Source organism: Melospiza georgiana, chromosome 4 (genome assembly GCF_028018845.1).
Source record: "Melospiza georgiana isolate bMelGeo1 chromosome 4, bMelGeo1.pri, whole genome shotgun sequence".
NCBI classification, from domain to species: domain Eukaryota; kingdom Metazoa; phylum Chordata; class Aves; order Passeriformes; family Passerellidae; genus Melospiza; species Melospiza georgiana.
In genome coordinates, this window is record NC_080433.1 from 42,340,001 (window position 1) to 42,366,519 (window position 26,519).

At 38.7% G+C, this 26,519-nt stretch overlaps 1 protein-coding gene across 1 annotated transcript in view; it reads right to left on the reverse strand.

Moving 5' to 3' along the window:
* Window positions 1–203: 203 nt before the first annotated feature.
* Window positions 204–26,519, reverse strand: part of OTOGL (otogelin like) — a 92,146-nt gene continuing 65,830 nt past the window's right edge. The window contains exons 39-57 of the mRNA XM_058023293.1: window positions 26,307–26,330; window positions 26,080–26,172; window positions 25,269–25,458; window positions 18,085–18,299; window positions 16,856–16,997; window positions 16,339–16,524; window positions 15,617–15,829; window positions 14,671–14,775; window positions 14,253–14,360; window positions 13,758–13,859; window positions 12,412–12,516; window positions 12,268–12,308; window positions 11,253–11,316; window positions 10,134–10,312; window positions 9,662–9,766; window positions 8,760–8,879; window positions 7,117–7,162; window positions 2,844–2,923; window positions 204–404 (exon numbers count right to left, since the gene is read on the reverse strand). Coding sequence (XP_057879276.1) covers window positions 204–404; window positions 2,844–2,923; window positions 7,117–7,162; window positions 8,760–8,879; window positions 9,662–9,766; window positions 10,134–10,312; window positions 11,253–11,316; window positions 12,268–12,308; window positions 12,412–12,516; window positions 13,758–13,859; window positions 14,253–14,360; window positions 14,671–14,775; window positions 15,617–15,829; window positions 16,339–16,524; window positions 16,856–16,997; window positions 18,085–18,299; window positions 25,269–25,458; window positions 26,080–26,172; window positions 26,307–26,330 — 2,319 coding nt within the window. The remainder of the gene's footprint in view (window positions 405–2,843; window positions 2,924–7,116; window positions 7,163–8,759; window positions 8,880–9,661; window positions 9,767–10,133; window positions 10,313–11,252; window positions 11,317–12,267; window positions 12,309–12,411; window positions 12,517–13,757; window positions 13,860–14,252; window positions 14,361–14,670; window positions 14,776–15,616; window positions 15,830–16,338; window positions 16,525–16,855; window positions 16,998–18,084; window positions 18,300–25,268; window positions 25,459–26,079; window positions 26,173–26,306; window positions 26,331–26,519) is intronic.

Consider the following 26,519-nt stretch of genomic DNA (forward strand, 5'->3'; position numbering starts at 1 on the left):
TGTTCAACAGGTTTTTTGTTTTTCTTTCTATTCTTGCCAATATTTTCAAGGACAATTTGGAGAACAACCATCTTTGCTAAATTTGGGAAAAGTTACATTATAAAGCATAACTGATGCCTTTTCTATTTCCCTGCAGAGTACTATACCCATCCATGACCAACAAACTGTGTCTGGTGAAAGCCAAATCATGTCCACAGCAAGGTTCAGTTCCACTGGCACGAGCAGTCTATGGGCTCTTGAATGACGTACATAATTTCGGTGCCGTTTCCTGAGCAGCGCAAGGGCACAGTCACGACTCGTGTTCCGATTTCTCGACAACATTTACAGAATCTTAGATGGCTATCAATATTGACATTGTAAATTGTTGCAGATGGGCATTTGCCATCACATGAAGCCACATTGACCTATGAGTAAAATAGAAGAAAATAAGAATGAGAATTAAAACTAGAAATCTGAAATTTTATTATAAAAATATAGCATTTCAAACTTCATTGTGATTAAAACCCATTTTTACATTTGAAAAGGACTCTGGTCTTAAAAATTATTTTATCTTCTAAAATTCATTCATTCTAAGTTTAGCCACATTTAAAATATTTTTAATTAAACTTTTCTTTATTGTTTAATCATGTGTTTTGTTTCAATCTTGTGCTATGGATACCAAAATTGAATCTCCATTGATAACTTTGGAACAGCACAGGTGAATCCATGTCCTTTTCATGTTCACAGATAAAAAGTTAAATTATTCTATGTAAAATGAAGGGAAGTTTATCTTTCTCCTTGAAAGAGAAAAGGCATATCAGTGCAAAAGCTTTTCCCTTTCTTATTTGTTCTGTTTGTGACTGAGGGCTGTGTTATCACTCAAAGAAATATATCCAAAAAGTACATGCAGTAACAAACCAGCTTGGGCACGAGCTATCCAGAAAATTATTTGTGCTCTAGATTTCAGCAGCGCAAAGCTTTCTCTTACTGTTACATTATGTGAGGAATTTTCTTAGCTGATATGTTGACAGGGAAAAAAATACTTTTTAATTAAACTTAAACAGAGTTCAAATGCTGGGAAATCGAGGATGGCTATACAAGGTCTAGTTCTCTTTGTGACAGACTTAAATCTCATTTCTTCTGCAGGTGATGTATATGAAAGATGCTTTGATTTACTCCTATGCCTGTGATTAAACCCCCATACCTACACAAATTAGACTAAAAGATTACTTTTATAAGTTTGAAATTACCTGAGATTTGGCACGAGTAAAAAAGACTTTTTCCTAAGCACTAGCAATCCCAGTTATTAATTATAAAACATAATCATGCTCAGCCCTATCCAAAGTTTGACAGCAGTAGTCTGGCCAAGAACACGTATGCAGTTTCCAGTCAGTCACAGCAGATACCAACATTTGATAGGGCAAAATCACATGATGGAAAAAGAGTGCCAGTGGGGGAGCTGGAGAGGAGAGAGAGTTTAGGGCATGAGGACATGAAAATCTGGAGGTACGTCTGTGGGAAGAGTAAGGGAACCTGGACTGAAGGATATGCAGCCACCAAGGAAATTTGGAACAAGGAGATACTGGGAAAAGGGGGCTCTAATAAAGGTGGGATGGTGGCAGGTGTTTTTGGAAGGTAGAGAGGGAGGAAAAAAAGAAAAGTTTACAACAGAAAGATGAAAAGGAAGGCCTTATTTGATGTACCATTCAAGACATGACCTGGCCAACATTTCTGTTGCTCCTCTCTGAACACTTTAGTTCTGCAGCAATGTAGAGGGACCGCGGCTGAACAGAGCCCTCTCTCATACTGCAGAACTTTTTCATAAAAGACACTAGAATGAGCTTGTTTCCACTGCCTATCTATTTGCCTAAATGCCATAAATTTTAGCCTTTTTGTCAGCAGGAAGGCAGAGCTTGTCATAGAACTGGATGAAAGGGCAAGGATCTTTTCACCGAGCTTAAAAAAACCTATGAGGCTTGACTAAATCTTTCATTTTAATATTCTTTATTTAGTCAATACCATGACTTTATTTTGTTGTATTACTGTCTCTTACCCTAGGTTGTTGAAGTAACACTGAAACTCTCCAGACTCATCTCTTAACTATGGCAAATTACTCTAATTTCATCTATTTATACTTCCTCATTATCAATCCTTCTAAAGCTAAATAAATACACCTACAATGCATTCCTACAATTAAAATCTGAACACGTCACCACTGACCTTCTATCAGGATGGCTTTTAACATGTGATGACATTTTGCCTCTTCCCTAATGACTGCTTAGATTCTCCAACAGAATCTTGCCAGAAGATTTTTGGAAGTCTTGAGATACTTTGTCAATTGCTGCCCTTCCAAGTGCTACATGAGAAGAACATTTGCTGCTCAGAAATTTCCTAGGGTCTGTAGATGGGGCAACACCAAAGCTGAGAAATAAGGTGTCTTAAGCAGACCCATAAATAAATGGCATTATGAATTTATGATATGGAAACCTATGCAATGTGAGGGAAGACAGAGAGCATAAAGGTCTTCAAAGAGGAATACAGCAGTTTCATCACATTTTAAGTTGGAACATTTCTGCTCCTCTTTTAGAGCAGGATATTATTTCACCCTAAGGAGTTCAGTGCCTCCATTAGTTAAAGTAATTTTAGTCAGTATTTTTCATCTGAAGCCAGGTGTTCCTCCAGGTGGGAGGGCTCAGTAATGGAAACACCTAGTTTTACTCCATTTATGGTAGGATAACATTCCTAGAATCAAGTTTGCTTTTGAGGAGAAAGCAGCACATTTTGTTGCTTGTTGTTAGCCATAACCAACTTTCTAATGCTTGGCTTTTCATGCCATAGGCCCAGCACTGAAATTTTATGCTTACCGGGCTTTGACTTATACAGTCATTTTTTCTTATGGTTGTCCTAATTGTCATTTTCTGGCAAATCCTTTCTTCCTTTTTGCCTGATAAAATACAAAAAATGCATACTGAATCAATATATCTTCTGTAATGTATTTGCTTCTTTAAAAAATTAAATATATTAACATAATTTAAATAGTTACACTTTGTTTTCAATAACGTACACACAGAAATTAATATTTCCATAATTTTCTTTTAAAATATAACATAATAATAATACATAGGTGCTGCGCAGTATAACCTATTTTTCAATGGCACATGTGAGCATCAAATGCCCCAAATAAGCTATACAAATTTTTTGAAGTATGAATATGCTTCATAGTTTATAAAACTATAAGCTATAAACAATTAAACTATGAATATGTTTTTAGATTGAACATATGACAAGAGAAATATATGCAATTAGAAAAAATGTATTGAGTCATTTTTAATAGTATTAGAATTAATTCTGTTTTATTGGGAATGTTGAATGCAAATAGGATTTTGGTCCTGCCTTTTAAAAAATTATCAAAACTTAACATCCAAGAAGGCGAAAGTGTGAACGTGATTACAATCTTCATGCTATTTTTCATGACTAAAAATTAAATGTAATTATATTATTTCAATATATTTTGAGAAATATGTCCTTTTATGAAGCTGTGAAAGAAAGACGTGCATTTATTTGCTAAATATGGTGCATTTTTTATCACCAGAGCTGAAACATGTAGCATATGAAGTCAGCATACAGGTCTAGGATGAGGGAAATACTGAATTTTTATATTCAGTCCTGGAGATATTGATTGGAGGGTTTTGGGGTTTTTTTTATTTTGAAAAATAAAACTGTACAGTGAAAAGCCATTTTTTAACATATTCAAAGTCATAATACAATACTGAAACAATTAAACATATAATTTTTCATGCTTCACTCTGTATCAGACCATTATTACTATCTGTATAACAGCAGTTATTTAGATCTCCTTATCCACTACCCATCAAAATGATCTGGTAGTTTTGCTGTGTAACCATTCTGGACAAACAGTATATAAAATAATAAGCACTATTCAGCACTTTCTTGACCTTCCTTCAAGGTTGGGTGTACAGAAAAGAAACTCTTCTGTTCCTTAGAAGCTTGAGAGCACTTTTATAAGATAAATGATCTCTGAGTAACAAAAGTATTCTGCAACCATTAAGTACTGAAAATTAATCTGGCTGCAGAGTACAGCTAGATTTTAACAGGTGCCTTAAAGAATCAAACTAAATTCTCTTACTGAACAAGCAGATCACTACAGGAGAAAAGTTGTTAGACTATAACATCTCACTTTTCCTTTCTCAGAAACACAGGAGAAATTTTTTAAAAATTTCCTGTGATGTTTCAATCTGAAAGTGTTTGCCAGCCTATGTGTAGACAGTGCAATCCTTGTACTGCTACAAGTCATACAGAGATGTATATCTAACATTTCAGCATACAAAGTGCTGATCTCTTACAAAAGCTCTGCTGCTATACTCTGCTCTCTCCAGCCTTGAACTGTAAAGATCTGCATTTCAGTATCAGATCTGCTTTGTTTACTCACTCCTTATTTGAGGAAGGAGTTTTTGTGACTCATCTATCCTAAAAAGCACAGAATCATGAGTGTACTGCAACAGCTCTGTAACATTCTGTAACATCTGGTATAAAAACTGTGTATTGCCATGGGGTTGCAATTGTATGCGTTGTATCCCCCTCCCCACCCCTGGCCTCAATAATTTTGTAACTCTGTAAAATATATTATTTGTGACAAAGAAGAAACACAGCATGAATCCATATCTGCAAAGGTGAGACCAGACAATAACACACATTCTTGCTCTATTTTAAGGCAAAACGATTTCCATCATTAAATTTAGAGACCTAGGATCAGATTCAGAATCTCTTGGTAACAGAATTCAGAATTATGATTTTTTTAAAGTAACATTTCTTATTAAAACTATCCTGTACAGTAAGTTCATGTGATAAAACCAGTTTCAGCAATGAGTAGCAGAAATAACCATCAACAGCATATACCAGAAATGGATGAACCTAATTCTGACAGTTGCTGAGCAGTGAATCTTAACCAGGTTTTAGAAAATCACTGATTTTGGAAGGCAGCAGAGGATCAGCATCTCTCAGTATCAGGCCCAGAACCATTAACTGCATGGTAATATCCAGTAATGATGACAGCTATGACACATATATCAAGCAGTTCTTATATTATTAAAAAAAAAAAAAAAGGAAAGAAAATACATTATTAAAAATAATACCTGGTTCACAATTAATACTATCAGTAGGCACTACTGGACTAATGGCAAAGGGTAATAGACCCAATCCAGAACCTGGCAGAATCATTAGGAATAGAAGATTCTCATGAAATAAAAACATTTCTGTATAAATGGTACTTCATTAATTCTTACACTGCCAACTGCAATTTTTCTTTTAGCAAAAGATGATGAGCTTTCCTGTTAGTCTTCTACAATTTATAAACTCTGCAGCTGCTTCAAGTCTCACTAAAGATGGCCTGTACTTTATTATTCTCCTGGTTAACACAAAACTGGAATGCTTACTTTTAAACCAAACTTTTGGAATTAGTCTGTCTATGGCAAGGTAAGAATTAAATATATGCACTCGCTTTGCATGCATTAAATCAAGCTCTTTCAGAAAAGTTATTTGCTCCCATTAAAATCCCAATGTGTTGCAAGCTCTATTCATAAGTACTCTTATCTTAACTGCTTCCCCACAGGGCACATGCTTTTAGTTAAAAATAAAAATAAAAATAAAATAGCATATAATTGTATGAATGATATCTGGCAGTTTTAGCAGCCACCTCAGCAAGTATTTCTGAAGTATAACAATGCCTTTCCTGAGGCCACAGAATATGGCCAAAATTATAAATCTTGGTCAGCAGAGAACCAGCAGTCAATAATTTTAATAATTTTTAAGACTAATTTTCTAAATAATGACAACCAAATTTTTTGGGGGTAAGGGGGGCAGATATTTTTTTTTCCACACAGTTTATCTCATGAGAGAAAGATTATTGATTAGTAAGATTTTAGTAAAATTCTGGTGTGTTACTTCTCTAGGGTGATTCTCGAAAATAAAACATATTCTGTTGCATTAAAATAGCTTTAATTTTCCATGTTTTGGTTGCATTAAAATAGCTTTAATTTTCCATGTTTTGGTTGCAATGGAACAACAATCTTTGCAGTTTCCTTTCTAAGAATCACATAGCTTGGAAGTTTGGCATTGTTCTGTATTTTATAAATATCACTACTTCCCCTATTTCTCCAACTTATATTCAATATATTGCACTTCAGTTTTACATAATAACAGTGCAATATCTGGTTATAAGTCTGCAACTTGCTATTCAATAATATTAATTAATATTGTTTGTATACAAAAATTCCAAAGACTAATTTGCTTTTACTCTAATGTTGAACACAAAAAAGGCCAAAACAGAGGGTTAAGATTTTCTGTAATGCTGAACATGTCCCTGCTCTACAGAATTACTTTTAAAAAACATAAACAGATATATACATACACATGCATGCATAATTATAGAAGTAGATAATAAAATTTAATTCTAGTCAAAACTGCAGAGAAAACCAGTGTGTTCTCAATTTGTTTTTAAAATTGCATAAATTGTGAAAGCTTTATGTCATTTTGAGTCACATTTAATCATATTTTAAAGTTACACACAGAAAATGTTAATGTATTACCAGATATTAAAAGGCTGATTTTATATAAGCATTGCTATCATCAATATTTCTCTAATTTTTCCTCATTTCAGATTTAAGAAAAAATATTTCAGTATTTTGGACCTAGAAAATATGTATTAGGCATACAGAATAAATTGCTAAGTTTGAAGATGCATTGCAAAATATCATTGAATCAAGAATCACTTTTAAGAGGAAAATTCTTGTCTTTTAAGGTGAAGATCATATAGGCACTATTTGAGAGCCAACTTAAGAGAATGTTTTAATTGTTTTAAGTGAGACAATTTTAATCTTCCATGGGTTATATTTGGAGAGATTTGATTATACTCCAGAACAATAATGTTAAAAATCACCAAGTCAGCAGCCAAATTTAGCAAGATCTCTTAAGAGTTGTTAGGTAACTACAACAATTTTATGAGATTTGCAGGGGGAACTGCATGCTTTTTCCCTCTTTATGTCCCAGCAACAGAGGTTAAAAAATAAGCCTTCCAAAACCAAAGCTAAACTAGCACATATTGCAGCCTTCATCACTTACAGGTCTTGCAGCAGCCATCATTATACGTCTGCACAATTCCTCCATTCTAGGAAAATAAAAGAAGAATATAGCAAAAAAGTCTGAACCTAATGCAAGGGGAAATTGTATCTCAAGATATTCCACATTTTAAAGACATCAAATTAATACAAAGTAGTGCCACTGAAATCAACAGAATTACACAGATATGTATCAGCTGAAGGGTTGTTTCATGAATTATTTAGTGTCTTTGACACTGAAAATGAGCTCATCATGATGACAATTTCAATTGTGTTCAGTTGACATCTGATTTAGTTTCCTTTGAAGAAATCATTTAGTTCCTATAAGCATGTTTTTATATAATCTACTATCATCCATTTCCCCACCACGGAGATTTATAAGGATAGTTTCAAAAATTCGTGTGAGTAGCCCAGATCTGCACATCAAGCAGACTACAGAAGATTAATAGATGCTATCTTTTGCTGATGTTATCTTAGGATAACAAGAAACAAAAGACAGACATTTTTCAGCTTCTATCTTTTCATGAAAGCATATATTTTTTTACCTCCTTACATTGAATACGTTGTTCAAGAACTTCTTAAAAGACCACTTAAACTCAGATATTCCTGAATTATCCTGAATTGCCCGTGAGAAAAATTTTCTTCTCAGCTAATGGCTCAAGCCTATGCTCAGTGTCTCTCAAAAACAGGTCAGACTGATTCAGAAAGTTAATTTTAGGGCTCTGTTCTTTAAAATCTTAACCTAATAGATCTGAATGGTGTCAGAATGGTTCCAAGGAAGAAATTCAAGCATTAAATCAAAGTAGTACAGGCATTATTTTTAAACAGAATACTTTCTTCAGGACTGGAAGAAATAAGAACTTTTTTAAATAAATGGAAGGGATAATTAGGACTAGTACTAAATGCATAATCTGTAGCCAAGGCAACCATGGTACTTACCCTTTCTACATATATATTTACTATTATTTGTAGCTCATATTAAATATAAAATGTACTGCAAGTGAAAAATTTGGCAGGCATTATAAATTTAGAGAATTATTAAATTAGAAATTAAACCATAAACAAATATACAACCTTTGTGAAGAATACATGTTCTTCAAAGCAGTTTATATGGATAGGCCACCTTAATATTTTAAAATATGTGATGTAGGTAGATACCCTGGATATTTTTTGTTTGGTTACACAAATTTTAGTTTAAGAGCTAATAAAGTTTATATATACTCAGTCATCTCCCTAATCATTGCACAACTTAAGGGTTTTTTAATATAGCTGACATTTATATTGAGCATTTTTTTGATTTATAGATCTGATTTATTTATTGTGTGTGTTCTATGAACTTGGCAAAGTATTATTCCAAAATAAGGCAAGACATAGCGATTACCACTTTTTATAGTGGTATGTCAAGCATGATTCCAGTTCTAAAAGCAGTCATCAACAATCCTCAGGCCAAACTTTTACACTCCTCACAGATAATTTGTCAGTTGGAAAGAAAACAGGAGTATAGGAAATAACTGCAAATTGCTCATTTACATGTTTTTACTTACCACTTTTTTAATTTAAAGAAAGTGCATGAAGTTTGCCTGAATTTTGGAGTGTAAGTCAAACTCTGGAGCAATTATTGTCACTTACCTTACTCAAAGTACAAACCTTTGTACACTCAGTGTCATTAAATGGGGGGCAGACAACACTTGATCCCAGTGCAATGGCCCCTGCAGCAGTCTTAACACATTTGTAGTTGGTGCAGTTGGAGGTCCAGGTGCTTCCTTCCTGAATATACAAAACAAAGCTGTTGTTAGGAAAACCAAAACACTTCAGCTTTATTTCCAACCCGAAATGTCTATAAAAGCAGTGCCCTCATGCTGTAGCATCCACTGGAGTGGAAAGTCTGCTGCAGACCACGAGTAGGTGGCAAAAGGAAAGACCATCCTCTAATTACAAGAGGCTACTCCTCCCTGGAGCCATGGCTCTACTCTCCATGCTGAGCATGCTGCTGAGCATGGGTGCCCTACTGCAGAATGAAAGGACTCTGTGCCAGTTAGTCATTTCTTTTGCTCTGAAATCAATTGGAATTATGAACCAAGTCATGGCCACATCTAAATTTCTGTGCATGTGGATGCTGGAGCACACCACCAAGACCCTGAACCCCAAAACCTCAATTTGCACTTCTCCTTTTTGTAATAACCAGCAGGAAGAGAAGAGTGGCCCTCAGAAGAGGGGTACATAGAAGTCCTGATGTAGATTTAGAAGCTCTCAACACCTCTAAATAGCAATACCTAATATAGAGTCACAATTCTGCAGTTAGAGCATATCCAGCCTTAAGTAAATGATGACATTTGCAGATCTTTGCAGGAAATATTAAAAGCTATGAGATATTTACATGTGTGAAATGGCAGGTTCCAATCATACACCAGAAATAGTCTAAGCATATAACTCGCAGTAAGGAGAAGATGAAGTGAGAATGACTGCATGAGTTAACTTAGAAATGCCTGTCAGACTCCTGTCTATTGTATCATTACAGTTACTTCTTATCTCTGTTCAGAGGCACTTACCTCATACAAAATCAGTGTTCCATTCTCTGTATGAAAAGAGCAGGACACATTTTGACACGTACCACAACAAGTATCGTGACTGAAGGAAGGAATATATACTTGATGCTGGAAAGAAATGAAAGGAAATAGACAAGCTAGTACTTTTTAAACATACATTATATGAAAATTCTTTGATTTCTGAAAATAAAAACACCAAGGAAAACAATGGATGGATGGATGGATGGATGGATGGATGGATGGATGCATGGATGCATGGATGGATGCATGGACAGTTAAGACAGATTTGTTTACATAGGCTGCTAGAAACTGCCTCTCAAAATAATTGTGCAGACACATGATACACATCATCACTGCTAAATTCTCAATACTTGCTGAGTAAACAGGACTAGCAAAAGTCTTCACTAAAATTTTTATCCTAGTTGTGCAGTTGTGTTCAAAAATTGCATAATTCCCGTATTTTAAGAATACTCACAGCTTCACATTGCTGGGAGCAGTTCATCATTGTGAAATGCATGGCATTGTAGCCTGTGTTCTGATCTTTTTCTTGTAAACACTGTACAGTGTAACAAAGGTCTCCATCCAAGTACTGAATCACTGACTGCCCAGGATTCAGTACTGTGACCTCTTGGAAGATGCACACATCATCCTTCTCTAAAACCAAAAGAAATAGATGTTACCAGGGGGGGAAAAATAATCTTTAAACAAATTAACAGAAGCACTGGTAAGACAGAAGTAGGGCAAATTCCTATTCACTGCAAAAGTATTCTATCTTTTAGACTAGATTGGTTTGTGGTTTTAGTTACCAAACAAGATGAGGAGGAATGATAATTCAGTTTTAGAAAATGCTGCAAAATGCAAAACTGCCTAAAACTGATAGTGTTCCTACTACAGAAGTAAAAAAGTCTGTTGTTCTTAGTTTAAAAGTATTCTAATATTTAACATTGAGCTATTCTGCACATCACACAATGTGGCCCTTCTGCCAATTAAACCACTCAGCAAATACCTGTGGTCCAGTAATCTGTTCAAGCTGTACTGTAAATATGTGCTTGGCTCTTGGAGGCAGTTCAGCCTGGGCTGCTGCCAGGACTGCAGCTTGCCTCTGCACCCCCACGCAGAGTGCAGCTGAAATCTGCTGTACATGGGTAGCTGAGTGAGGGAAGGGAGCAGAGCTCTGATCTTGATCTGGCTACCTCCTCTTGTGCTGGGTGAACAGGTCAGTTGCTCTGGGCAAGATTTTGTCTCATTTGTGTTGAAAGCAGACTAGGAGCAGCTGCCCTGCTCACACTCAGCTACCGTTCACAGCCTGTTTCCTTCTTGTCTCTCACCAGAGAGACTGTACCTGACTCTGGAAGCATGGGCAGTTCTACAGCACTCCCACACTCTGCCAGAGCAGGCACAAAATGGATGGCATAGCAGGCAAAGCGCCATATTCAGAAAATAAAGTATCATTGCATAACTACAGAGACACACATCAAATTAAGATAAAAGAGCATTTACATTTGAGAAGGTGACAATGACCTTAGTTCTGCTTTCTTTGCACACCCTTTTAGCTAAAAAATAAAACACAATGATGAGGAATATAAAAAGTTACCACAAATATAGTGAGTGCATCCACAAGCACTGGAAACACTGCTATCTATTTTTTTAACTTCTCCCTGTGTACAGAAAGATAAAAGTTTGCAAAGTCGTGCACAATTAAATGTAGTGCTACACACACAATTTTTCTCTAAAAATGTAAAATATTACTTTCATTACTTCCACCCCTGGTTTCATAAAAGAGGAAAATTGCCATGTATTAAAGAAACAGTAGCAGATTGAGAGTTATTCAGTGTGTTTATCTCTTAAAGCAGAAAACATCATTTTCTGTAGGGGTACATAGAATAGCAGAGTCAATAAACAGCATTTTTTTCCTGAGACACAAAATTATTTCTATAATAAATATATTAGCAAAAGATTGCCTCCTAAGGATTTTCTTTCAAAAGATAGGTGAAAGCTATTTAAATCTAAAATTCCTTAATACACTTTATGTTATACTGTCTTCACATGAGGAACAAAACTTCAGGCATTGGATAAGGAAAATATGGTCACTGTAGCATTTATGGGAGTTTGAACATACAGTCATATTTTTTTTCCAGATCACATCCCTATTATGAAAAACTACATGAGGAGCAAAATATTCATGACTGCTCATATCAGCAAAATTAAACAACATGAAATCATTTTAATCAAAAGCATAAATTATTAACAAAATGACACATTTCTTCAGATGATACATATAATCATATAGCTCATACCTCATTAATTATTTTTAAATGTGAATTATTTATGTGGAAAGCCTTACTAGCATATTGTTTCATGTTAACACTGAACAGGATAAAATTACAGTAGCTTTTTTTCTTTTTCCACCTTACAGCACACAAAGTGAAATTTCTCCAAGGAATGGTTGACAATGCTGTGCAGACACTTGGAATTACATGCTTGAGCTGGGACTGCAGGGCAATCCCACCCTGTCCCTGTTACTCTTTACAACTGAAACAAGGAGTGTAAAAGAGAAGAGTAAGACAGCTCAACACCATTGCTAACAGTATTTAAAAGACATCACGTACCAATTTACAGGTCAGCACGGTAGCATTTTCACAACTACATTCTGAGGAGAGAAAGAAATCTTGTTAATCTTGAAATGTGTTAATCAATTACCTAACTGTTAGCTTTGGTTAAGAGTTGTGACTAAAGAATAAAGCAATAATTACCACAGTGCCATTCTGGACAACATTGCCCGAGTATTTTTTCCTTCACAGGCGTCATGTCTTCTGTGCAAATCATAGGAGGCTCAGAACAAAGATTTTCGTCACAAACTAAATGAGGGGGAAAGACATATAAGAACTCATTCAACTTCCCTTCATATTTTCCAGCTTACATTACTTTTGATAAACTATTTTTAAAATAATTTTGTGTTATATAAAAGTTATTGTGTTTCTTAAGTATCTGAACTATACTTGGAATGGAAAATGAAACAAAAATTTTCAAAAGTGATTTTAGTTGTCTTAGAAAATGTTTAAATTTTCAGAGAACATCAAACAGGAATCATTTAATATTCTTCCTACTTCAGAGTTACTCAAGAAAACAACCACTACCAAAGACATCTAAAATCATAATATTTGGGAAACATAGACTTGATACATACTGTAAAGTGCACTTCTGTAAGATAACAGGGAGCAACTGCCCTCCAGGTATGATGCTAATAAGAAAATATTGCCTCCCTTATCAGAAGCAGCTTACTGGCAAGCACTAAGATCTAATTTTCTCCCTGCCAGAAGTGGGAAAAAAACAATGCCAAAAGGTCTTTGCAGAAAATTTCACCTGGGTAAAACTGCTAGGAAAAGGAAAGGACCAAAATACAGAAATAACCAAAGTAAAATTGCTAAACTCTAAACTTAGTGGAAGTCAATTTAATTATGTGAAATTAGCCTGAAAACTGCAATAGGATGAAAGTTAATCTAAATTAAGCAGTTGTACTTTTAGATGTTACTTAAAAATGTATTGCACAATTTATGTGTTCTATGAGACTAGGAAAAGGACCAAGTTACACTGCAAATATTTTTCTTGTGCCTGCTCATTGTTTGAAGAGTAGTCAACCCAGCAGTATTTGAAATCCTTGGTCTACTCCTTCCCCTAGGAGCTAAAAGTGCAAAGAAACTGCCTAAACATTAGTGACTTGTACAATAGAGGAAAACCAGCGTGGAAGCTGTTTTATTAAATGTGTTATAATATGTGAAAAACTGTATATTTGTACTCCAAGGATGGGATTCAGGGCCAGATTAATATATTGGTATTTAAATCACTGTGAAGACAACCATATTTCTGTCTGGTGAACTGAATAACCTCTCCAGACTCCACTGATGAGGTTTGTTAGACCACCACTGGGCATACCAAGAACTTTATGTCAAATTTGGTACCTCTACACTCTCATTTTGACCTCTCAGTCTGTACCTGAAGCCCACTCTAATTGCCAAACCTAAACAAATCCCTGCAGAGCCATGCACTGTCATTTTTACTGAATTTGGTGACGTATCAAACTCTCAGCAGTTACACTCACCGCAGTAGTAATGAGGACAGCAGTAGTGTATGGTATTAAGGTCTACAGTGAGAATTTCCCCTTCACTACACAAGGGAACAGGTTCAATACAGGATTCACACACTAAATAAAAAAAAAAAAAAAAAAAAAAAAAAAAAAAACAAAAAAAAAACAGACATGTACAAAGTTTAAAATATTTAAAATAGTAAAAAGTTAGCACATATGAATTACATTTAATTGACTATATGAAAATTAATACTGCATTTGTTACTCAGATAATAGAACTTTTAAGCATTTTATGGATATTAAAGCTAAACAAAGTTCAAATATGATGTTCAAAATTGTGTTGGATAAAAAAGATCCCCAAACCCAAGAATAATGATCCTCCAGTCCACCAGATCTGTGTGAAGTCTCACTCCAAGAATTCCTGCCTTGGGTTATTTTAGAATTATAGTCTGGTTTTGTAAATATTTGACTATTCTTTAGCTCTCCCTAAAAATATTTGAGGCATCTTACCACAGAGATGAGAGAAACAACAGGGGTCTTCCTGTTTTGCCTCAACAATAAACTGATCTTCTCTGCAGTCAGGCTGCGAGGCATTGAAACAAACTGAAGGATCACATTCTGTAGGATGTGAAACAAACATTGTTTTAAAAGAAGTCACTGAAACAATATGAAAAAGATACAAAAATATATTCTTCATATGCTAAGTAAAATAAAATACCCCAAATTTACTGTAAATAAGACGTAACACAAAATACAAAGACAAAAAAAATACTAGAGAATGTTTAAAAAAACACACATCATTGCCTGGTGCTATTTACAGTGTCCCATTCTGTTAACAATCAAGACAACTTGTAATGCAAATTTTCTTCCAACATATAATACAAGTATGGAAAACTTTCCACTGACTGTGGTTTTGCATTTCCCTTACCACATCGGTACTGTGGGCAGCAGGACAGGGGGTGGTAGCCTGCCACTAATTTTTCATTGGGTTTGCATGTTGGAATAATGGCATCACACAATGACATGTTACATTCTGTGGGATAAAAAACAATTTTGATGTCTTTAGACAGATACTAGTGCAAGTCCTATAGTTCAGGCTATTTATACTATCTAATGCAGAGATCCACAAAACAAGAGCAGCCCAAGTCAGCTTAAAGTTCACTCCATACCATCATGTAGATTTTTGTGCTCAACCCAAGCAAGCAGTAATATCCCTCTCCAAACTGGTAGTTACTTGCTCTGCTCCCTGTGCATGAAGCCAGCTATAATGTCCCACTGATATTCCTTGAGCAAACTGACAATACAGCATTGGTTACAGGCATCTAATAAGCAAAAGCACCACATCAGCTGGACCATATGTTCTCATTTTCCTTGAATATGTTATGAAGAAATTAGTATATTTTTCTTAGTATTTTAGGAGCAATAAGCTTATTCTTTTTCTTAACAACCATGGCTAGGCAGAATATTAGTATTCAGTGATCAGCTCCCAGAAAAAATCTTCTGGGAAACAGCAAAAATCAGACACTGCTCATCACACCAAAGTACTAGAAAGAGAAGCAAGCAATCTCTCATGACATCCCCAAATACCAAGATATTTCTATCACTGAATATAAATCAATTTATTATTAAATTCTATGCAAGAGCTTTAAAAATATTTTTAACAGAAGTTTTGTTGAACTGGTGGACTTCTAAGAAAAAATTTCAGTGAATAATTCTTATAATGAATAGAAGCCTCAATTTCTGGCCTAACCAGCCACAAGTGCTTGAAAATTAATTCTAAAAAATGTTACCTTGAATCTTAAGTTTGTCATCTGCCTGTGAATGTGAAGCACTTATTTTATACTTCTGTTACAGAGAACAAGTTTGGTACATACCACAAACTTTCTTGGGACAGCAAGCTCTCTCTTCAATGACATGGAGTAGAACTTCCCCTTCTCTTTCACAGACTGGCGGTGGATCCTCACTGCACTCAGGTTCTACAGCAATAATGCTTCCATTTTCTAAACAGCTGTACATGCAGCACCCTCTCATGGACCCATTCCAGATCTCCCCAGCAGAGCGGGGTTGTCCTTTATTATCTGTACACGCTGGAAGAGAAAAAGAACCCTTTCTATCCCTTCAACAAGCAGACAGCTCCCATTTCCTGCAAGCAGCTGTGACTTGTATAAAATTATTGCATAAAAAACTATGCCTGTGGAGAATTACGATAAGAGTCCAAGAAAGGATGATGACCTTAAAAGCCCCAAAGGAACAAATGCTTTTCTATGGGTGAAAATGGGTGAGGGCAAGGGACAGAACCTGCCCATGTTATTCCTTCCTAAGTTCCCAAGGGAGGAAAGCCTGGGAGCGATAGAAGAATGGCCATCACTTTTCCCCCAGCAGAGGCACATCAGCACTGGCTCTTAAAGCCAAGTTAACTGAAAGCACAAACTGCTGTAGCTTGAGAAATGTTAGGCTCTGTTGAAGGGTCCTTTACCAGATTCACATTTACTGGGGATTGACACAGAACTTAAGCTTCTCTCTTACCATGAACTGTTAATATAACTGTGGTTAATATGATCATAAGTGCAGAACTACTCTGTCCTACTGTACTTACTACATTTTTCTTCTGGTATACAGAGGTCTGAGTCTGTTCTATGCAGAATGGTGCCGTTTTTACACACACAATCTTCCCTTAAATAGGAACAAGGAGAATCCTCATAGAACCATTTATTCAAGCATGTCTTGGCTTCACAGGGTTGCACACAAGGCTGGTATTCCTTGCCCTCAGGGCAGCTCAGTGCTGCAAGGAATTAAGAAAGGATATTGAGTGTTTCTGTATCCTTTCAGCATTTCATTGGTTAAACAGGTTGTAATAACAAGTGAGCACAGAAAGCACACATTTGTATTTTAAACATTACTTTAGGTAAGCAACAAATTCAATAGAGATTAAAATTAATTCATGACTAAATGATGTAGTCTCATCCTAAGAACTTGTACCCTGATTTACCAACACTGTGATAAAATGAGATTTTACTTACAAGAATAATAGAAAGAAATATAATTTTAACTTATCACTAGAAGACCTCGTCACTAAAGCCACATAAGCGTACAGAATATGGCTATCTGCTTACAACAGTAATTAGGTGTCCTCCATTTAATGCAGATGTTGTGCTTGTTGCATAAAGCCACATACGCAGAAAGTGCATCGCACTCATAGTTCCAAAAATTAGTACTGTTGATCCACATCTTCTCACAAAATTCCTGTGGTGACACCTAGGAACATATTGAAATTGGGAATTAACAAGTATAAGGACTTCCTGTAACTAAAATTAATCAGCAATTAAGATAAGTAATACAGCCCCAAGGGAAAAAATCACTAACAGTGTCTAAATTTAAAAATATCTTTTTTGTCAGAACACTCATTCTGCAAAACTTAAACTGCCAGATGTAGTGAGATTTTTTATGTGACAATCTCATTAGGACTGCATTCTCTCTCTACTGATCAGCATAAAAAAGTACTGATCATTACTTTGAAGAGCTTTTCAGCATAGCCCTGTCAACTAAAATTGAACAATCTCAGCTAAACATTGCTGCTATGCCTTCAAAACAATCCTGCTGTGAATGTATTACCTCTTACTCTGTTTCTGTGCCTGTAGGACCTGATAACCTATTTTACACATCTATCTCTCAGAAAGAAAGGGCTCCTTGAGTAATTAATCATTTTTATTTTTAATTAAGTTGGAAAAGTCAGTTATACCTCAGAGATTTGGGGCTTCCTCATTTGCTGTTCTGGAAAGCAGATGTGCTGCACTACCAACCTCTAGTGACCTATAGAGTTCTACTCATCTCTATAGCTGCATGTTACAGCTAGATCCCCATTAGAAAGTACAATTTGTAGAAGTAAATTCTAATTATTTCTGTAAGAAATGCTAGAAAATTTTCAACATAATATTGGCTATGTCAAAATATTTTAACTGGAAATTTCTTTAGTCCAATAAGTCTGCAACTGCATGAATCGCTGTTGTGCGGAGCAGAAGCATGAGGCTTTCTGTTTTAGTGATCCTCATCAAGCATTTAATAAAAATAACATCTCTGGAACATGTTTATCTTGACATGATAATCCAGTGTGTCCCCTTTGAAAAATGCCCATTAAGTAATTTCAAAAAACAGCATAATAGCACAGGGATCAAAATAAATGTGTGTTTTCAATGGACAACATGGCATTTCAATGGACCCATTCCACTGTAAAATTATAAAAATAAGCAAAACATTAAAAATGTGCATGTACCACTCACTCTTTTCTTAATTATACAGCTATTACATGAGTTGGTCCTGCAATTTTTCTGATCCTCATACTCACTCTCTTATGACAAGGGATGAAAATGCTTCTGTTTAACAGTTCCATACAATATGTGCAGTTATCTTCAGTACAGTTTCTTACTGGCCTCCTAGTTGTTACATCAAGTGATTTCTCAATTTCCCAGCTCTTAATGAACATTTCAATTTCCTCCATGTTTGTAATTATGGTCATGTTTTGCATTTTCAGGTCATCACTAGGATCTCCATTACACACCCCTGGGGACAGAGCATCGTATTCAAAAATGCACAAACATTCCTTCATTCAGGAAAGAAAAACTACCCGATCAATTATGATCAACACTGCATCAGGTGACCTGTGAAACTCAGTCACCTGAGTAAATAAATTAAAGTAGCTGTATGTCCACTGTAGTTCCAACCTCCTGCTTGTGATTTTAGTTCTCAGCTCAATGGCTTGCTAAAACAAGTAGAACTCATTTTACCTTTCACAACAATTAACTTTTGAGAAAAACTGCTACCAAAATGTGCTGTTGAGCGTATCAGATTCACTGACATGGTGCTAGATTCTGATCTCATTCTACTGAATGGCAGTCAGCTCCTTGGGAGTAATAGTAGATGGTTTTGAGATAAATTGCTCATCACCAATGATTTCACACTCTACTGAGATTTAATTGAACATTCTAAGTGCAAGAAGTTATTAAAAGAATCTTTTGATTAACAAATTGCTTTATCTAGAGAAAATATTGTTCTTACTGAAGTTATTAATACAAAGTCACTTTTAAAAAACTGTAGTAGTGTGTTTGTTAAGTTTATTGTATAGCTCCCCCATTTTGTATTGTTCCCCCCTATGTTTGCAAATGGTTCTGCCCTCCCCAGTTTTCCCGCCATTGGCATAAGTTGTCAGTTAAGTTATATAATTCCTCCTCCCCCTTTTTCCCTTATTTGTAGACTCTCTCTCCTCCCTGGGCGCAGTCAATCACCCCCCACTCCTCCCAACTTTCCAGAATCTTCTTCTCTCTGGGGGTTGTGGTTGGCTGTGGTCCCGGGGCCCCTCCTTTACTTTGTATTTATTGGTTTCCCCTTTATGTCAATTATGTTAAGTTCATCCCTCCACCCTTCCTGATTGGTTCAATGTAAACCCCTCCTTGGTACAACCACCCCCTTTATAACCTCGTTTCACCCCCATTTCTTGGTCTCTTCTTGGGGTTCTTCCTTGGGATCCTTCCCTGGGGCCTCTCCTTGAATGCCATCTTGGCTCATTCATTAAACCGGATTTAACCCCACCGAGAGTCCAGCTCCTTCTTTGCAATTGCATTGGTGGTGAGACTGGTCCATAGTGCGAGCACAGCCCGAGGCCCTCAGACGCCAAGGGGTGCTCGCACTGAATTGCAGCAGGGTGTCGGCCTGCCCTCTGCTAGCCAGACACTGACCATCCCAGGCCAGATACACCCTCGCCGCAAGTTGGCGCCCAACGTGGGGCCCTGAGTGGACTGCTGGACATCTGGATGCCAGGTCACCGGACCCCACGGACCGGATTTACAAATCCTTTTGGCTGCCAGCTACTCCTGGTAGTAGCAGACCCCGTTCTAGGGGTAGCGCTCCCAGGGGACCAGAAGCCACAACTCCAGGCACCTAAGGAGGGCTTCTGCAACTGTGACCACCCTCCTGAGTTTTCGTTGGCAACGCCGCTGGAGCAGAAAAGCCCTGGCCCTGAGCTGGGGACTCTCAGGGCTTCCCCCCTGTCTTTTTAACTCCCCCTAGGAGTTCATGCCCTGCTTTGGGGACCGCACCCAGCCCTTTTTCCTTTGAGGGCTGATACCCGGGTCTTCCAGGGACAGTCCTCGCCCCCTATCGTTTTTTGCTTTCTCTTCCCTGTGGGGTCTGTATCCCCAGACTTGGGGCCAGATCCCACCACCCAAAAGTCCTTTATTTCCCCTTGTTGAAACCCCAGACTTGGGGACAGCGGGGGGAGCAGGGGTCCGGCGGCGTGTCTTCTTGTTTTAGTTCTCGTTCCCCTTGGGCGGGTGGAGTTTCCATCAAGGGTTTTTGCTCCTCCTAAGGCAACCTTGCTTTGAGGTACCTTAGGAGTAACCATGGGTGCTGGTCTGAGCAAATTCCAGAAAGGAGTTTTTTTTGTTATTAAAGGTTTATTGCTTGGGGGAGGGTTTGCTGCCCCCAAGAAAGAATTAAAGTTGTTGGTTAAGTGGACTTTTTCGCATTTTCCTGAAGTCACCCAGGAACTTGTAAAAGAGCCACAGTTTTGGGCAGCCGTTGTGGCAAAATTAGATAGTGAAGTCAATTCCGGGGAGACACATTTATCTACTGTGGCGTATTGGGCGGGCAAAGTGCTAACCACACTGCGCCCACCCGAGAATTTGAGGAAAAGCCCATCTCGTTTCAGTTTGCTCCCCAGTTCTCCTGGTTCATGTGTTCGTACCCCCCATTCCTCTCCCTCTTCCCTTTGGCAGGAGCCCTCTCGAGGGATCCTTAAGGCCAGCAAGAAGCAAGGGGTCCACCCTGCCCCTGCTCCCTCGTGACCAGCTTGGCCTCCCCCTCTGAAGAGCCCTGGCCAAGCTCTTTGGAGCTCTCTTGCCGATCCCCCTGTACCTCCTCTCCCCAAGTCCCCGGTTGTAAACCCTAAAGTTGTAAGGTTTCCTGAAGTTCCTCAAGATGGTTCCCAAGGAGACCAAAATGGCGGAGACCGCATGGTCTTTCCCGCCTTTGCCCCTTCTTCTACCCCGAATCCCTTTCTCCCTAAAGCCAAACCCTTCCTTTCCCATGACCCGTTCTCTTTTCCCATAGCTCCACCCTCAGTTCCTCCCTCTGTTCTACCCTTTTCTCCGCTCTCGGTTCCTCCCTCAGCTCCTCCCCTCACCCCGCCCACAGTTCCACCCTCCATCGACTCCTCCCATGTCCCACCTCCTTATTCCACTCCGCCTCCTAACTCCACCTTGGAGGCGGAGAAAAATGAGTCACCACGCCCCTGCTGGTGCCCCGCCCAGAGACCAAGCCCCGCCTCAACCTCCTCCAATTCCGGTTCCCACGGTCCCCCTTCCAGTTCCCACGCTTCGTGTTCCGGCGGAGGGGGGAGTGGATGACCGGAAGCCGGGGCAGGTGCCTTTATTGGAAGCTGCCCCGGTTACATACCACCACAGTGGGGAGGGGAGTGCTCAGGCCCAATGGGTGCCTATCACCCAGGCCCGGATCAAGGAACTGTGCAAGGCCCAGAGGGAGTACTCCTGGGAATCTGAGTATTTTCAGGGGCTCCTTCAGCCGGTTCTTGCACAGGGAGATCTGGTGCCCGCGGACCTGAGGGCTCTCTTCTCCAGCCTTTTAGGCCCGGTGGAATTCAGGGTCTGGGTGGGAGAATGGAGGAGAGAGATTGTGGAGGTTCTCCCAATACTTTGGGGGAATCCCTCCACATCTCACAACACCGAGGGCTTGGTGATCTCGGAAGACCATCTAGTGGGCACCGGGCAGTGGGCAAGCGGGGCAGCTCAGGCCAAGGCGTTGTTTATTGTACAGCTAGTTGAAACAGGGAAGGCTGCGGAACACGCTTTCTACAAACTAGAAACAGCCACCTCCCAGGCAGGGCGCGCAGGAACCTTACCTGGCGTTCATGGAAAGGTTGTACAGATTCGTTGAGGCGCAGGTTCCGGGGCAGAGGGAGAGAGAGGAGATGTTGAGACAGATGGTCTACTACAACGCCAACACGGCGTGTAGGCGGGCCATCCGAACTCTCCCTCAAAACTCCCGGCCAACAGTGGAGCAAATGATTGAAGTGTGCGCCAGGGAGGTTCCACTACAAGACCCGAAAGTGCGCCCTAAGAGAGCGTCCGTAGCCTTCGCGGAGTTCCCAACGCCTGAAGACCCTGAAGCCAAAGCTGCTGCCGCCACCGGACCAATGACACCAGGGTCCGGCAGAAAAACAGTGGTGACTCACCCTTGTCACCTTTGCGGCAAGGTAGGGCACTGGATGCCCCAGTGTCCTATGCCACAAGATTATATGGAGTGTAGGAAGAGGAGGGAGGAAAAAGAGAGGGAGCAAAAAAACTAGAATTAGAGCGCAGTCCCTGCCTGCGCGTGGACAAAAGTGTGGCGGGCATATTAACATCCAGCGGGGAGGGAGGAGAGAAGGGAGAGCCGCCACACGCCTTACCTGACTTGTCTTTTCTAATACCGGACTTGACGCACACCTGTGGTATTCAGCCCCAAACTGCACTTAACACCTTGTCCTCTGCTTCCCCATACAGGCTGCAGCTCACTAGGGATCTACGTTTCCCCAATAGTGATTTACAGCTGGTGTCTGTCGACCTCCAACATCCTGGTCGCTGGAGAAAGTTAGGATGTTGCAGGTGGACCATCGTCGGAGACACAAAGCACACGCCGCGAGACATTTACATTGTCCCGGGACTGGTCACCACAGACCGGGACCGTTTCGCGGTAGGGCTGTACTGTGTCCGACCCCCACTCTTCCTCCCCAAAGGTCAGATCATCGCCCAGGCCATTCCATTCCCGGACAAAGACCATCAGAACAAGCCGGCGGAAGATTCATCACCTCCGACAGTGGCCTGGGCTCAAGTAGTGGGGAGGGAGAAGCCCCTGCCTGACATATCAGCTTTCGTTGGGCGGGGACCGCAAGATTGTAAGGGGTCTTCTGGACACAGGGGCAGATGTGACGATCATTCCCTCTCGGGAGTGGCCGTCACATTGGGGCTTGCAAAACACAGCTGGCACGATTCAAGGTGTAGGAGGGCTCCAATTGGCTAAGCAATTGAGGAGCGTTGTGCAAATTACAGGACCCGACGGGCAATTGGCTTCAGTACGCCCGTTCGTATTGGATTACACCAAGCCTCTCTGGGGGAGAGACCTACTGGCCCAGTGGGGAGCCAAAATTGACCTGCCAAAGGCTCCCCAGGTTTTTTGGGCAGTGGCCACTGAGGAGCGCCGGACCTGGAAGCTGGATTGGCTGACTGATAAACCAGTACAGGTCTTGCAGTGGCCACTTAACAAGCAAAAATTGAAGGTGCTCAACGAGCTCGTTCAGGAGCAGCTACTTAAGGGCAACATTGTGGAGACAATGTCTCCCTGGAATTCTCCAGTTTTTGTTATCAAAAAGCCCAATAAAGATAAGTGGCGGCTCCTGACCGACCTTCACCAAATTAATGAAAAAATTGTAGATATGGGGTCTCTCCAGCCAGGGATGCCCTCCACAGCAATGCTCCCCCGAAACTGGAATTTGGCCGTTGTTGATATCAAAGATTGTTTCTTCCAAATTCCTCTACACCCTGACGATGCCCCGCGACTGGTCCGTAGTGCGAGCACAGCCCGAGGCCCTCAGACGCCAAGGGGTGCTCGCACTGAATTGCAGCAGAGTGTCGGCCTGCCCTCTGCTAGCCAGACACTGACCATCCCAGGCCAGATACACCCTCCCCGCAAAAAACTACCTTCCCAGACCCCTGGCATTCATTGTCTACCTGAATTCATTATTCTATTGATACATAAATTAAAATACATGATCTCTTTAAGCATATTACAAGTGAGTAATGCCAAAATTTAATCTTCATACTAGTTTTACATCTCAGGAACTGATCAGGCAAAGTTCCTCTTTTGTTTCCACTTTCCTTCTGCACTGTTAAACATACCCTAAGACCCTGCCCTCCTGTTTCCAGCCCTGCAGTCTGATGCACTCCAGGGTCCTTTGTTAGAACTGGACTAGCTTGGTGTGGCAGGCTATTATTCTTTCAGACAGCATAGAGAAATACAGAAGATGGCACTTAAATAACAAGTGGTTTAGTGTAGCACCACTTTCCTGTATTCTTAGCTCTTCTGCTTCTTGCTGGAAATCACAAACTGCTGGCAGTAGAGCTTGTAAGGCCATGCTGCAGAACTGCAGAATCAATATAGCTTTAAAAATAAAGCTAATTTACCACACAGTCCCACAGCTTTTTCTGGTATGAGAGGAAGAGGATTGCAGAATCCCAGACAGGGACAAACAGTAGAGGACAGGAAAGAAGCACTAAAGAAAACTTCCAACTTTACTGCAAAATATCAGGTAGTACAACAGTATTTTAAGCTAAGTTTGGATTTGTCTGCATAGCCTTCCTGTTTTTGTCTTCTCATGACACAAAGAGGAACTATTCTATAATTCTTACTACATTTGCTCTCGTCTTGTCCCATTTGTTCAGAATGCATAGAGAAGATGGCATGATACTGGGAAAAGATGCAGAGCCAGCCTTGACCTTCTCTCAGTAGATTTAGGAGAAGTTTCCTTTTGTTCAAGCAGAAGACAGCAATTGATTTTAAAGTCTTGGTTTGTTTATGCTTACGCTTAAAGCATATCTGAATTGCTTTGCTTGCTTTTAAAATTAAAAGCAGTTTAAAAGATTATAAGAAGTTAATTTCCCTTTTTATTATGAAGGGTTTGTAAAATTACAAACTACTAGAAAATGAAAATTTATCATAAAATTAATTTTTAATCACCTTATACTTTTATATATTTACTTGTACTTTTTCATATTATTCCTTCTTTTATATACTTCCTTATACTTTTCCATATTATTTCTCCCGGCAAAGTGATAAAAAGGCTTCAGGGAAGCTTGAAACATACTACATTTGCTATGATTGTAATTCAAGACTGAGACATGCTATGATTGTAATTCAAGACTGAGACACCTCAGCACAGATTTGGACCTTAGACTCAGCCTCAAGAGGTCCAAAATCCGATTGTTAATTTACTGTCCTCACAAGACTTGGACCCTTCCCAAGATACAACGTTTGTCAGTATTTTTATAGCAATAAGCTTCCACTGCTAACATCAGACTTGTCTCCATATTCACTGAAATGTACTATCACTACCTGAATTTCTTTAGCATCCACTTCGTCACTAAAAGTTGTCTTTTTATTTATTTGGCTTCAGCAAAACTCTTAAAACAGGTAAAAGTAAGTAAAAGAAACCAGTAATTTTTTTAAGGTTATTTGGATACAATGTGCTGATCACTACTTGTTCTGGAAAGTACTTTATTAGCACACAGTGCTTTCAAACAGAAGATTAATTTATTATTAATTAATTAATAGTATTTCTCAGGCTCTCACATAGGATTGTCAGCATAGTTAATGAGGGTCACATCGAGAGCTATAGGGACACCTGGTCACAGACACAAAAGGGAGTTGCAAATTTCAATTGGGAAGTTATTGAATAAGAAAAAATTGCCACCATGGCCTCACCACAAAGTCCTTCTGTCTTCCTCGTTGTGTTAGGGTGCAATCCATACTGTATATCTATGATGCCTGTAACGTGAGCCCACTTGATGCTAATCCCACCTGGGGTGTTAACCACATACATTGCACCAGTATCCTGAACATTCAGTCCTTCTCTTGAAAATGGTAATGGTTGAATTTCAGAATCTACAACTACCTAAAAGAAACCAAACACATTTTAGAGATAAAGCCAGACTGCAATGATGTATTTTATATGTATTTCCATTTTATAACAAAATACTATTTTCACAGCCTCTGCCACATACAACAGTCACAGTGCTTAGAGAGCTTATCACTCCTGCCACTTCCAAAAACTGCAAGTGAAGTAGGCATGAGGAAAAAAAAAATCTTTTGTAATTGGTGAAAGAATAAATCTTATTTATGACATATCATATGATGAAAGAAAACCTCATTCCAATTATTGAAAGCCATCTGTTGTGACTTGTTACTGACTAGCAAGGAAAGTAGCTTAAGTATCTATCACTTCTAGGGTTCTAGGGTTTCTGGAAATATAGTCTCAAGCATAACTGCGTTTGTAGCTTCATTAAAATCTCAAAAGAGCTTTAAAGTGACATGCAAAAATGACATTTAAGTGAAGCATGGTACCAGAAATGTAAATTGTTTTGACTCTGGTACACCATGAATTATCGGGAATCTAATTTACAAAAGTAATCCTAATCCTGTAGTGTTTTATTTTAAATCTGAGTTACCACATTCTACAACAGAGGAGCTTTCCAGCTATTTTTAAAGCATACACACACTGCTGATAGATACTTACTTTTCTTGCTAAACGATTGATAAGTATTTGACAAGTGTGAGTTGTGACATTTAATTTCTTAAAACAGAGTCCTGAAGTGTTTGCAGGTGGCACCTTGAAAGAAAAGTGACAATAAAATTTAGTTATTATTATTTTTCTAATTCTGTAGCAGTGCTATTGGAATTTTCTATAGTAATTATGTTTTATATTAATGCATTTTAAAATCAGCTAAATAAGCAAGTACTTACTAGTTTTCTTATTGAATTTGCACTCTGGAAAATATTAAAAATAAATTAGAAGTTCAATAATAATCAGCAGCATTTTTATTTACAAAAATAAATTAACTTTTTCTTTGTCTTTAATGTTCTTCTACAATCAGATAAATAATTAAACTAATATATTTTATTATAAATAATAAAAAATACACACTTTTCAGCTAATTTAGTGCATATGCTGAAAAG